Genomic DNA, 11,895 nt, shown 5'->3' with positions numbered 1-11,895 from the left:
ATGCATGTATTGTCAATTGTAAAGTTACATTTTGCATGTGTGATGCATTTTGTACTTGCTATGTCACTTCTTCATGCTTAGGAGTGGACTATGGAAACTTGACATTCAATGCATTATTTGATTTATAAATATAGGAGCTATGATGTTAGATTTCCTTCAAAGAAGAGAAACATTTAAATATCTATGTAAGGGATTGGAGCCTAAAAAATGTATTGTATCTTGTTGCTAAATAATACATTGGCTCAATGTTTTGGAGCATGGGGTTTTCTTCCCAAAAGGGTTTTCCCCACATATATCTATGTTCTATCTACTATGTCATTCTTCTTAATTCATGAATTTGAAGTATTGTATTTGTATGTCATAATGCTATTGAAATTTTCTTAGATCTATAAATTGCATCATCTTTCCTTTAAGTATTTAATCATGGAAATTAAACTATGTTTGTTTCTTCTTTAATGACATAGTAGTATGTGCTTTCATCATCATGTTGTAATCTATATTAAATGATAACATGATATTGTGGGTGCATATTGATCTCAGTTTTTGTGGGATGCTCTCATTTCCCTTCAAAATATATTATTTGATTGTTGTGTGATGCATGGCTCATGAATGGTGATTCAATGCAATTCTATTTCAATTCAAACTCCTATTATTGAATAGTATTCTACATAATATCGATACTTGTTGTCTATATGTTAGTATTGATGAATATTGTAAAAGCATCAACTCACTTGAAATTAAATATTAGGGAACTATATAAATGAAAGGGTTTGTTTAAGGTGTAAATTTATTTTGTATAATTTTTATTTATTTTGTTTTCTAATATTTATGATTAAATATAATATTTAAACATTTAATAGATTGTTCAATTTAATAAATGATAAATTTTAAAAGTATTACAATTAATTTGTTAATTTAGTAGGTAATTTTTTTTTTAATTTATAAAATATTATTGACATAGGTACAAATTTATTAAATTAATTAGATTATGTTTCATAATAAAATAGTTTTTTTCAGTAGGTGAGAAGGGCTATGGAATGGTTCATAGGCACAATATCCCAACAAGATTTAAATCTTGACAACAACAACAATAATGCCACAACTTAATCATCATAGATTAATGGTACTTAGAGTTTGAATCTGGAAAAACTTTAGTAATAGAAAATGTAGTGCTCAGAGTCTAATTTTCAAATATGTAATTTATTTCAATATCCACATGGTAGAAATATCTTTTTAGTAGGCATATTTAAAAACCACTTTTTCAAAATGCCTGGTTCAAGACCATACCACACATGTGTACAACCACCATATTTTGATGTAAATAAAAGAATGTCTGTAAATCCTTTTGGGAAAAGATACCTAATACACCAGATATTGATGATAATATTTTTTCTTTATTTTTTATTGAATATATTTTTTTTAATTAATTTTTAATTGACTATAAAGTATATTTTGAAAACATCTGGTGTACGACCACCATAATTTGATGAAAATTTCATATTTTTTAATTTTATTTTTTATAATCTTCAAAATAATTGTATGCAGATTGATGTCATATAATTTATTTTCAAAAAAACCTAAAAACAAAAAAGTTATTAAAGTTTTACTAAACCTCACTATTTTACACTTAGGTACAACTTTTGATTAATAAATAATGCAAAAATATTAAAACTAATCATATCACTATGAAATTTACATTTTTGAAATTAGGACAATGAGTACTCTAATGGGTTTTTGTTTCATCAAAAAATACGATAAGGAAGACCTTCAAAAAATTACGACAAGGCAGAAATCTGGTATTCCAGTGCCTTAGCCATTTTTTTGGAGGTCCAAGCATAGGCTTGTTCCCACCAAGCCTAACCCAAAGCCAAAACTGAGGCATAGGTGTGTTTCCCGCTCCATCTTTTATGAAATGAATGCCCATTATTTAAAATTTAAAAAACGGGCACCCGTTTTGAAATTTATAGCACTTTAAGAAATGTGTGCTTGTTTTTAGAAATGTGTGCCCGTTTTTATAAATAGGTACCCGTTTTTAGAAACGTGTGCCCGTTTCTAAAAATTGTGCACCCGTTTCTCTATGGTGGTCCAATCCTAAACGGACATCCATTTTTTAAAACGTGCACCCATTTTATTATTATGGATCAGGCTTCGAAGCTAAATGGGTGGCCGTTTCTTAAAAAATGGGCACTCATTTCTAGCAGCAAATTTTTTTGGTCATAGACTTCTGTGGAATCGGGACCCAACTTCTTGCACCCACCCATAACGAAATTCACTTAAGGAATTTTTTTCCTTAAGTGCAACTAAGGGAAAAAATTAAGTATTCAAATGATAAATAACTAATATGAATAATGCAATATGGGTTCTAAAATCTAGTCCATGTTATTTACCCATGCACAACTAATCTTGCAACTAATAGAGAATGGAAGGAAAAGCTATGGGAAAAACCTCCTCACCAAAAAAGAGAATGCAAATCATTTACAAGTGAAAGATGAAGTGACGTATGGAGGTTTGAGCATCAATACCCCCTAAGAGTTGCATCCATCACAAGAATCCAATCGATAGCCCCCCCGTATGGGGGCAAGAGAGAGACTTTGTACAACTCTCGCATAATGTATAATGACCTATAATAATTGTAAGTGTTTGAAGACAAAACATGATCCAATTCTTAAAAATAACTCATTTCCTCTTAGGAAAAAACAAAACCATGTATAGATTTAGGTATTCATCCCATCGGAGATATGATATAAAAGATGGAAGAATGAAGAATGATGATATGATGTCTCTGAAAAATGTTGATATGTCTCCTTGTCCATGAAAGATGATGATACCACAATCTAGTCAAGTGCATGCCCAATCAAAGAAGAAGGTGACAAATAGGAACTATGTGAAAATTGATGTAAAACAATATCCAAAGACAAATATGAGGAAATGTGTCCTCTAAGCAAATCTAAAAGATAATGATAGTGTTGCAAATTAGGAATGATGGAAGTCTCAATCAATGACATAGGATAAGAAGCAAATGGAAGTGAGTGGGGATTGACTATCTCTCAAGAAGAATCAAGAACCTAATTGTTAGGGAAATGGTGTCTCAAACAATCATTTACATAAGGTTACTATTTATAATACAAGGTTTCATTTGAGTATGACTTGGTCTGAATTTTTGTTCAGAGCTTTGGATTGGTTGGATAAGCATGCTATTAACTTTTCATCATAAGACCATGCCTAGATTTGATCATATTAAAGATTTAATTTGTAAAAGTTCCAAACAAAAATTTTGGATTCAATTTTGAGGGCCTTAGAATTTCCAAAATTGCCCAAAATTGTCTTTAACTAACATACTTGGTTATATGCTTCAAACGGTTCATCAATCAGACACCTAGTTAAAAATTTATTGCCTCTAGAAGTTGGGTGTCCTAGAATAGAAAATATAAAATCACATTGGATACATAAATGAGCAATAAAATGGAGGTACATGTATTAATGTGTGTTTTGAAACATCATAGGGCATCTAGGATTGGACATAAGATGGGTGCCACTTTATTGGGTGGTTTTAGACCATGTTTTTGTAATAACATTTGACTATTTCATATATTGTATCTACCATATATGAGTTGCATGGAATGGAGGTTGAGTGTAAGATTCTTATAGCTATTGTGTTACCTCAAAATCTTCGATAGGTGATACTCCTATGAAAAGATTTATTTGCAAGTATATTGTAATATATTATTGATTTTCGAAATATATTGGGTGGCTTTTGGAGTGTGGGTTTTTTCTCCCAAAAGGATTTTCCCCATCTAAATCATTCTTTTGTAGTATGCGTGCTATTTATGTTTATTTCTTTAAGTTTTTTGTAACTATTGTAAGTATTTGTAAAAGTAAATGCATTACCCACCTCTCAAGGTTAGTGTAGGAAATTGTTCTTCTACTTAACTTACTTTCAAGTGGTATCAAAGCCTAATCACCTTTGGTTTCAGTTGTGGGTTGTTGGTTTGTTTGAACTAATCTAGTTTTGAGTGGGAGCTTGTGTAGAATATACTTTTTGATCTTGATAAAAGAATTTTTGAATGGCTAGTTTGTAAAGAAGAATAGAGGTGGATAATTTTTTTGGAAGTAATTTTGAGATGAGGAAGCTGAAGATGGAGGATCTTCTAATAGATTAATATTTATGGGATGCTATTGATGTGAATGTCTGAAGACCTTTAGATCCTATTTTGTTTGCTCAGTATGACGTATTATATACCATAAAGATAAAGTTATAATTAGATTATGCTTGATAAACCTTTTTCTAATCAATATGCATGAAGAGACCTTTGTAAAGAAGCTATGGAATAAGCTTGGTGAGATGAATCATAAAAAATCTTTATTGAGTCATATTTTTTTGGGAAATAAATTATATTCCTTAAGAATGAAAGGCGGTGGATAGATTATATACCACCCTAGGAAGGTGAGGTGAAGTGGCATTTATTTTCTATATTCTAACTCTCTAACTTCCTAATGTTATGTCATCTTTGTCGGACCTCTTGGTGTGGTGGAATCCTATGTATGGAAGCTGAGTGTATGACATTGATCTTTATTTTCTAGGTTGTTGGCACCCACTTTGAAGAGTCAAGTTCAGAAGTTACAATTTAAGAAATAATTATGCATAAATGAAGTTTACATTTCATATTAGGTCTACATGAAATATGGGCACTTTTGGTGAGTGTAGTTTCTTATGCATGTTTGATAATAATTGACAATTGCATATGCATCTGTTGTCAATTGTAAAGTTACATTTTCCATGTGTGATGCATTTTTCACTTGCTATGTGACTTCTTCATGCTTAGGAGTGGACTTTGGAAACTTGACATTCAATGCATTCTTTGATTTATAAATATAGGAGCTATGCTGTCATATTTCCTCCAAAGAAGAGAAAGATGTAAATATCTATGTAAAGGATTGGAGCCTAAAAAATGCATTGTAACTTGTTGCTAAATAATAGATTGGCTCAATGTTTTGGAGTGTGGGGTTTTCTACCGAAAAGGGTTTTCCCCACATATATCTATGTTCTATCTACTATGTCATTCTTCTTAATTCATGAATTTGAAGTATTGAATTTGTATGTAATAATTCTATTGAAATTTTCTTAGATCTTTAAATTGCATCATCTTTCCTTTAAGTATTTAATCATGGAAATTAAACTACTTTTATTTCTTCTTTAATGGCATAGTAGTATGTGCTTTCATCAACATGTTGTAATCTATATTAAATGAACACATGATATTGTGGGTGCATATTGATCCGAGTTTTTCTGGGATGCTCTTATTTCCCTTCAAAATGTAAAATTTGATTGTTGTGTGATGCATGGAGATTCAATGCAATTTTATTTCATTTCAAACTCCTATTATTGAATAGTATTCAACATAATATCGATACTTGTTGTCTATATGTTAGTATTGATGAATATTGTAAAAGTATCAACTCACTTGAAATTAAATATTAGGGAACTATATAAATGAAAGGGTTTGTCTAAGGTGTAAATTTATTTTGTATAATTTTTATTTATTTTATCTTTTAATATTTGTGATTAAATATAATTTTTAAATATTTAATAGATTGTTCAATTTAATAAATGATAAATTTAATAAGTATTACAATTAATTTGTTAATGTAGTAGGTGATTTTATTTATAAAATATTATTCACATAGACACAATTTTTTTAAATTAATTAGATTATGTTTCACAATAAAATAGTTTTTTTTTGGTAGGTGAGAAGGGCTATGGAATGGTTCATAGTCACAATATCCCAACAAGATTTGATACTTGACAGCAACAACAATAATACCAAAACTTTAATCATCACACTATAAGATTAATGGTATAACATTTTTTTATAAATATTACAGTTATATATATATAGACACACACACACATCACATACATACACACATACATACATATATACACATATATCACTATATATATACATATATATGAATATATATATATATATATAGACACACACACATCACATACATACACACATACATACATATATACACATATATCACTATATATATACATATATATGAATATATATATGTATATATATATATATATATATATATATATACATGTATATATATATATGCATGTATATATATACATGTATACATGTATATATATATATACATGTATACATGTATATATACATGTATACATGTATATATATATATACATATATATATACATATATATGTATATATACATGTATACATGTATACATATATATACATATATATGTATATATACATGTATACATGTATATATATATATACATATATATATATATATATATATATATGTATATATATATATGTATATGTATATATATGTATACATGTATACATGTATGTATATATACATATATGTATACATACATGTGTATACATATATATATACATGTATATATATATATATATGTATACATACATGTATACATATATATACATATATGTATACATATAGATATATATATACATGTATGTATATATACATATATGTATACATATATATATATATATATACATGTATGTATATATATATATATACATGTATATATATATATATATATATATATATATACATACATACATACATACATATACATACATACATACATACATACATATATACATATGTATGTATGTATGTATGTATGTATGTATGTATGTATATGTATGTATGTATGTATGTATGTATATATATATGTATGTATGTATGTATACATACATACATACATATATATCCTTTTTAATTGTAATTAAAATAATCTTAATAAGAAGAAATTTATATAAAAATTTATAATATAAATCATAATTTCAACGGTGAATTAGTATATTCTATGTATGAAATTCATATATAAAGGTTCTTATATTTCATTAATTTATTTCATTGAAAAATAATTTAGCAGTAGTATAAAATAAGAGTTGAACTTTAGTTATATGCTAACGAGAAGCTCGCTCTTCCAATATTCCTTCACACAGAGTAGTTAATCGGAGTCGAATTTTGATGAGGAAAAAAAGCTTGTGAAAAAGGAAAATGATTTGATTCTAATTTTCGCAAAAGAAGATGATATGCATGACTGCTCACTGACCAATCAATGTCTGATGGTGGAATAATTCAACAGTACAGATCTCTGATCACTCTTTTTCTGGATTCAATATAAAAAAAGTTTGTCACCCACCACAGATTCCAGAAAATTAGCTGGAATAACAACTTTGCAGTTGTTCCACTAATATTCTAGTTATTCACATGCTATTTTTCTCTGATTGCTTGCCATAGGTATTTATAACGTTAATTTTTTCAACCATGATAAAGTAAGATTTCTATTGCTGTATATACTTTATTATTTACAGTGGAAAATATATGTTGAAAATACCACTGATGTGCGCTACAGATTCATCAGTGGCGTGTCAAAATCTCTGATAAAGATCTTATGCAGGACACTAAAAAAGATTTGGATTGGTGTAAGCTAATGTGCAGACAGCTTTTGTTGCACGCATTTGTTTTGATTCTTTTGAATTGTATTATTCAAATAAATAATCATGTCATCTGATTAAAGATGACAAGGAGCCCCATTATGAATGCTTGATCCACTCGGGGTTGAATTACCAGGCTTATGACATCCTCCCCCAGCATTATATCCGATCTGGCTTCCTTTCTCTTTACCTGTAAGCAAAAACCAGAAAATTAAAATTATATTCAAACTTTTAGATTTCAAAAAAATCTTAAGTAGAATGATTTAAGGATATTTCTTAATCTTTGGTTCTCAATTGAAGAGATATCAACATCAAATTAATACTCCCTATCAAATGGCAATATAAGCTCATACTCTCATATCAAACATCAACATGAATTTGTTAACCTTTGGTTCTCGATAAAAAATATATTAACATGAATTCATATTCCTATATCAAGCATCAGCATGAACCTGCACTCTCATTTAAAACATCAACATATATTTGTTAATCTTTGTTTCTTAATCAAAGAGATATGGACATAAATGCAAATTCCCATATCAAACATTAACATAAACTTGTGCCCCCACTTAAAACATCAACAACGTAAACTGGTTAATTTTTTGTTCTCAATCAAAAAGATATCAACATAAATTCATACTCCCATATCAAACATTAACGTAAACTTGTTGCCCCAGTTAAATCTTTGGTTCTCAATCAAAGCGATCAACATAAATTCAAACTCACATACCAAAGATCATCACAAATTCATTCTCCCATTTAAAACATCATCATAAACTCATGCTCTCATATCAAATATCAAAACTAATTGCAAACGAAAAAAAAAAATCCATGGAAAAACTCTAAATACCTGTGCAACAATGTCCCCATTGGCGTTAGAAATTGTGCATGATGCCTTCTGCAATGACCCATCGATCTGAAAATTGCAACCTCTATAACTTTGCCCATTGTTGTTTACAGTCACTTTTGCTGTGGTTTTGTTAGAGAAGGGAGACGATTTGGTAACTGTAAAAATGGGCTCCTTACATTCTTTTGGGTTTCCCCTGAACGCTTCCCATCTATTCTGAATACTCATTGTCTGCTTTAAACCCAAATGAAAACATAAGACATTGTCTCAAACAAATGGTGACTACAACTAAACATATAGAACACAATAAATATGTTTAAAAGGCAAGGATTACCTTACGACGCATTGTAATGAGTACATTTCCTATATGATCCATAAGAGCCATTTCTTTATCAGCATTAGATGCATAGTTATCAACCCTAAAAACGAGGTTTCCAAATGAATCATACACAGTAAAGCCATTGCCATTGAAGACCAGAGATTTTCTCCATACTGTGAATATGGTTCTTGAATTGAGACAGAATTTTTCATTTACTAAAGCTCTTGGAGGAAAGCAAGATGCCTGAGGATGCACTTGAGCCATCCCTACAGAGAAAAACACAAATTGCTCTCTCCAAGAGATTCTGTCTAATTGGTTCTTAATCAATCTTCCATCTCTTTTAAATCTAGTTATTTGGGCTCATTACATGTAAGAAAAATGTGAAAAAGAGAGATTCATTTGAGCATCTAGAAAAGTAAAATGTTCTTAAGGCACAGAAAGTGCAGGTATAATCCTCACATGCCATTGAGGTCGTAATTGTGCTTTGATCACATGGATTCCTTCAACAGACGTAATAGATCCTTCTGCCTTAGAGTGAGGGGATATTTTTTTTGCTTTATAGTTAATGCAGCAACGTTTTAAATGGAATACTTTACATCTTTGTTGTACAATAATTGAACAGCTGGCTTCGAGTAGATGGCATAAAAGTTGGTGGGCATATGCTCAAGATATACAATTGATAAAAGAATTGGTCTATATTCGCTTCAATGTTCTTGTTCAGAATTTGAAAATGTAGACTTTTAAGCTATAATTGACAATCATTTAAAATTGTAATGTTAAGTGTTGAATATTAGGGTACAAGACTAGAAATAAGAATGGAATAAAGTTGCCTTGTGGACAACCATAACCATGGAGAGATGAAAGGCGCACAGTGCGCTTCCCCTACCTCTAAGTATATTATTTTAGGTAATTCCTGTTTAATAAATAAGACAACTGTTTGCTTTGACGTCTAATCCCATAAATAGTGTCTAATTTAAACAGTTTCTTATGCATTGATTTTTTTACATATAAATTCTAAGATTTGGGATCAAATATATAAAATACTAATAGAAAATTATATTTGACAATGATATAGAGAGACATCTAATACATATTATATTGGGTTGGGTTTATAATATTATATATATGTTTTAAAGTTATTTCTAGAGGTATCTCAATGATTACAAAGTGACTACAATTACAATCGTTTAAAAAATTTATTATGTTTTATAGAAATTTTATTTTTCTTTGTTAGTAGTTTTTTTAAAAGTTTTTTTGAATTTTTGGATAAGAAATTCTTTGTCAAGAGTTTCCAAACATCTTAATAAGTGTTTTTTTTTATTATGGGAAAATCAAGTTTTGAAGGGATAATGAAATGCCAAAATATTAATAAGTGTTGTTACTCCTGGCTAAGCTAAACTATTCCCAAATTTGATGGTATGTATCTTACAAAATTGGTTATAGAGGAGAAATTGATGGTTTGTATTCTTGAAGATCAAAATCTCTTCATTGCTTGTTTTCACCTGAAAAAGTTTCATTTGATGGTTTTAATCACTACATAGGAGTCACCAATTTCTCAAATGGAAAAGCTTCCATAGCAAAACCCTTAGCCATTTTAGCTCAATTTCATATGGAAAATTTATCAATTTATCACTTCACAACATTAGATGCACTCACTATGGAACTATCTTAAAATTTTTGATAAATTGGCTAACTTGACAAATAGCCTTGATGCACAATTTTTAAATATATTTTTTCTAAGTGATCTCAACAAGATCTTGGGGTAGAGGTTCTCATGTTTAAACTAGTCAACTATCATAATACTCTTGCCTCATATAAGATAACTAAGGATAAATGTATAGCCCAATAAAAAAAAATCATCTTATCCTATTTCTTACTCAAAAAGCATGTGACATGTGAAGGAATTAAACTCACAATGATGCCAAAGGCCAATAATATAACTTGTTAGTGATTTTACATGGCATTGTATGCCTTCTCCTAGGACTCTTGGACACTAAGTAGTTCTGCAAGTCTCACTTCCATAGCCTCAATCTCTTCTATTTATAGAGACTTAAGTAATTGTAATTCTAGAAGATCTACAAAGATAGGCTACATGCCTTCTTTCCCATAAAAAAGTTCATATGGGGACACTTTTGGAACTTTCTTTATAGTGATCTTATTAGCCCATGGCATTGTTTGCAAATAGTTATGCCACTCCTTTTGATGATCTAAACCTATTCACTTGGTCAACGTAATAAGGGTTTTATTAGTGGATTATGCTAGTTCATTGCCTTGTAGATATCAATTTGATAAAGTATCGAGGAATATCCCATACTTCATTGTGAACTTAGACATCTTAGAACTAAGGAATGCACTTGTATTGTTGAAGATAATGGATTTTAGAGGACCGAACCTTATGACCAGCTCCTCAACGAAATTCAAGATTTTATTCTCTATAGCACCTTGGATCATCTAGTCAAGTAATCTGTTATAGAGGATGATCCACTTATGTCCATCATTAGATGTCATATTAATCATCCCAATAAAGTCTAAATCGCACTGATCAAAGGGCTTATTGATCATGATTGGACTTAGAGGCGTCGGTGAATTCTTGTGCTTACCAGCATGAAATTGATATTGTTAGAATTTCTTGACTAAGATGCAATAGTAATAGACAAGTAATACCCAATGCACATAATCTTCATTTGTTAGGTCTCGGAGACAACTGAGAGGGGGGCTGAATCAGTTGTCCAATAAATTAACTTAACCAAAACTTAATGCATAATGCTGGTAAACCAAACTTTATGTCGGTAGACAGTTTATCAGTTAATTGCAGTACCAGTAAAGATTAATGCATGAAATAGAAAGACATTAACATCCACAACACGTAACACAAATGTTTGTATGTGGAAAACCTGTAAGGGGAAAAACCATGGTGGGAAGCCTTACCCACAATCAAATGATACTATTGCAGATAGTATGTGTGTAGAATATGGATTCTGCACATGCAGAAAGGCCAGCTTCCTAGAGCCCACTGCTTAATCACAAAATGAGAGTCACACTGACTACAATTGGATGGTTAAATCCAATGATAATGTACTGCTTAAAATAGCATCTTCATATGCTGGATTCAATGCTGGTTAATTTTGATTGCCTTCACAAAAACCTTCCTTCAACCTTCAAATGATGTTTGTGTGTATACCTCTGCTTATTTTCGCATATATTTTATTAC

General features: G+C 29.8%; 1 protein-coding gene across 1 annotated transcript; it reads right to left on the bottom strand.

Moving 5' to 3' along the window:
• Positions 1 to 7,386: 7,386 nt before the first annotated feature.
• On the bottom strand, positions 7,387 to 8,977 carry LOC131037120 (protein LURP-one-related 12). Its single transcript, XM_057969157.2, has 3 exons — positions 8,700 to 8,977; positions 8,369 to 8,596; positions 7,387 to 7,708 (listed from the first exon to the last, which is right to left on the bottom strand). Exons 1-3 carry the CDS (start codon positions 8,946 to 8,948, stop codon positions 7,583 to 7,585), a joined length of 603 nt encoding a protein of 200 aa, XP_057825140.2. The 5' UTR covers positions 8,949 to 8,977; the 3' UTR covers positions 7,387 to 7,582.
• Between the last annotated feature and the right edge of the window lie 2,918 nt (positions 8,978 to 11,895).

Source organism: Cryptomeria japonica, chromosome 2 (assembly GCF_030272615.1).
Source record: "Cryptomeria japonica chromosome 2, Sugi_1.0, whole genome shotgun sequence".
In the NCBI taxonomy this organism is placed as follows: Eukaryota; Viridiplantae; Streptophyta; class Pinopsida; order Cupressales; family Cupressaceae; genus Cryptomeria; species Cryptomeria japonica.
Note: the sequence above shows the minus strand (reverse complement) of the source record. Positions and strands in the feature narration are given on the sequence as shown.

Excerpts from the sequence above, each read along its gene's own strand:
- LOC131037120 (XM_057969157.2), bottom strand. The coding sequence starts at position 8,948 with ATGGCTCAAGTGCATCCTCAGGCATCTTGCTTTCCTCCAAGAGCTTTA. Across the intron at positions 8,597-8,699 it reads TCATTACAATGCGTCGTAAG|ACAATGAGTATTCAGAATAG; the intron begins GTAATCCTTGCC and ends GGTTTAAAGCAG. Across the intron at positions 7,709-8,368 it reads ATGGGGACATTGTTGCACAG|GTAAAGAGAAAGGAAGCCAG; the intron begins GTATTTAGAGTT and ends TTTTGCTTACAG.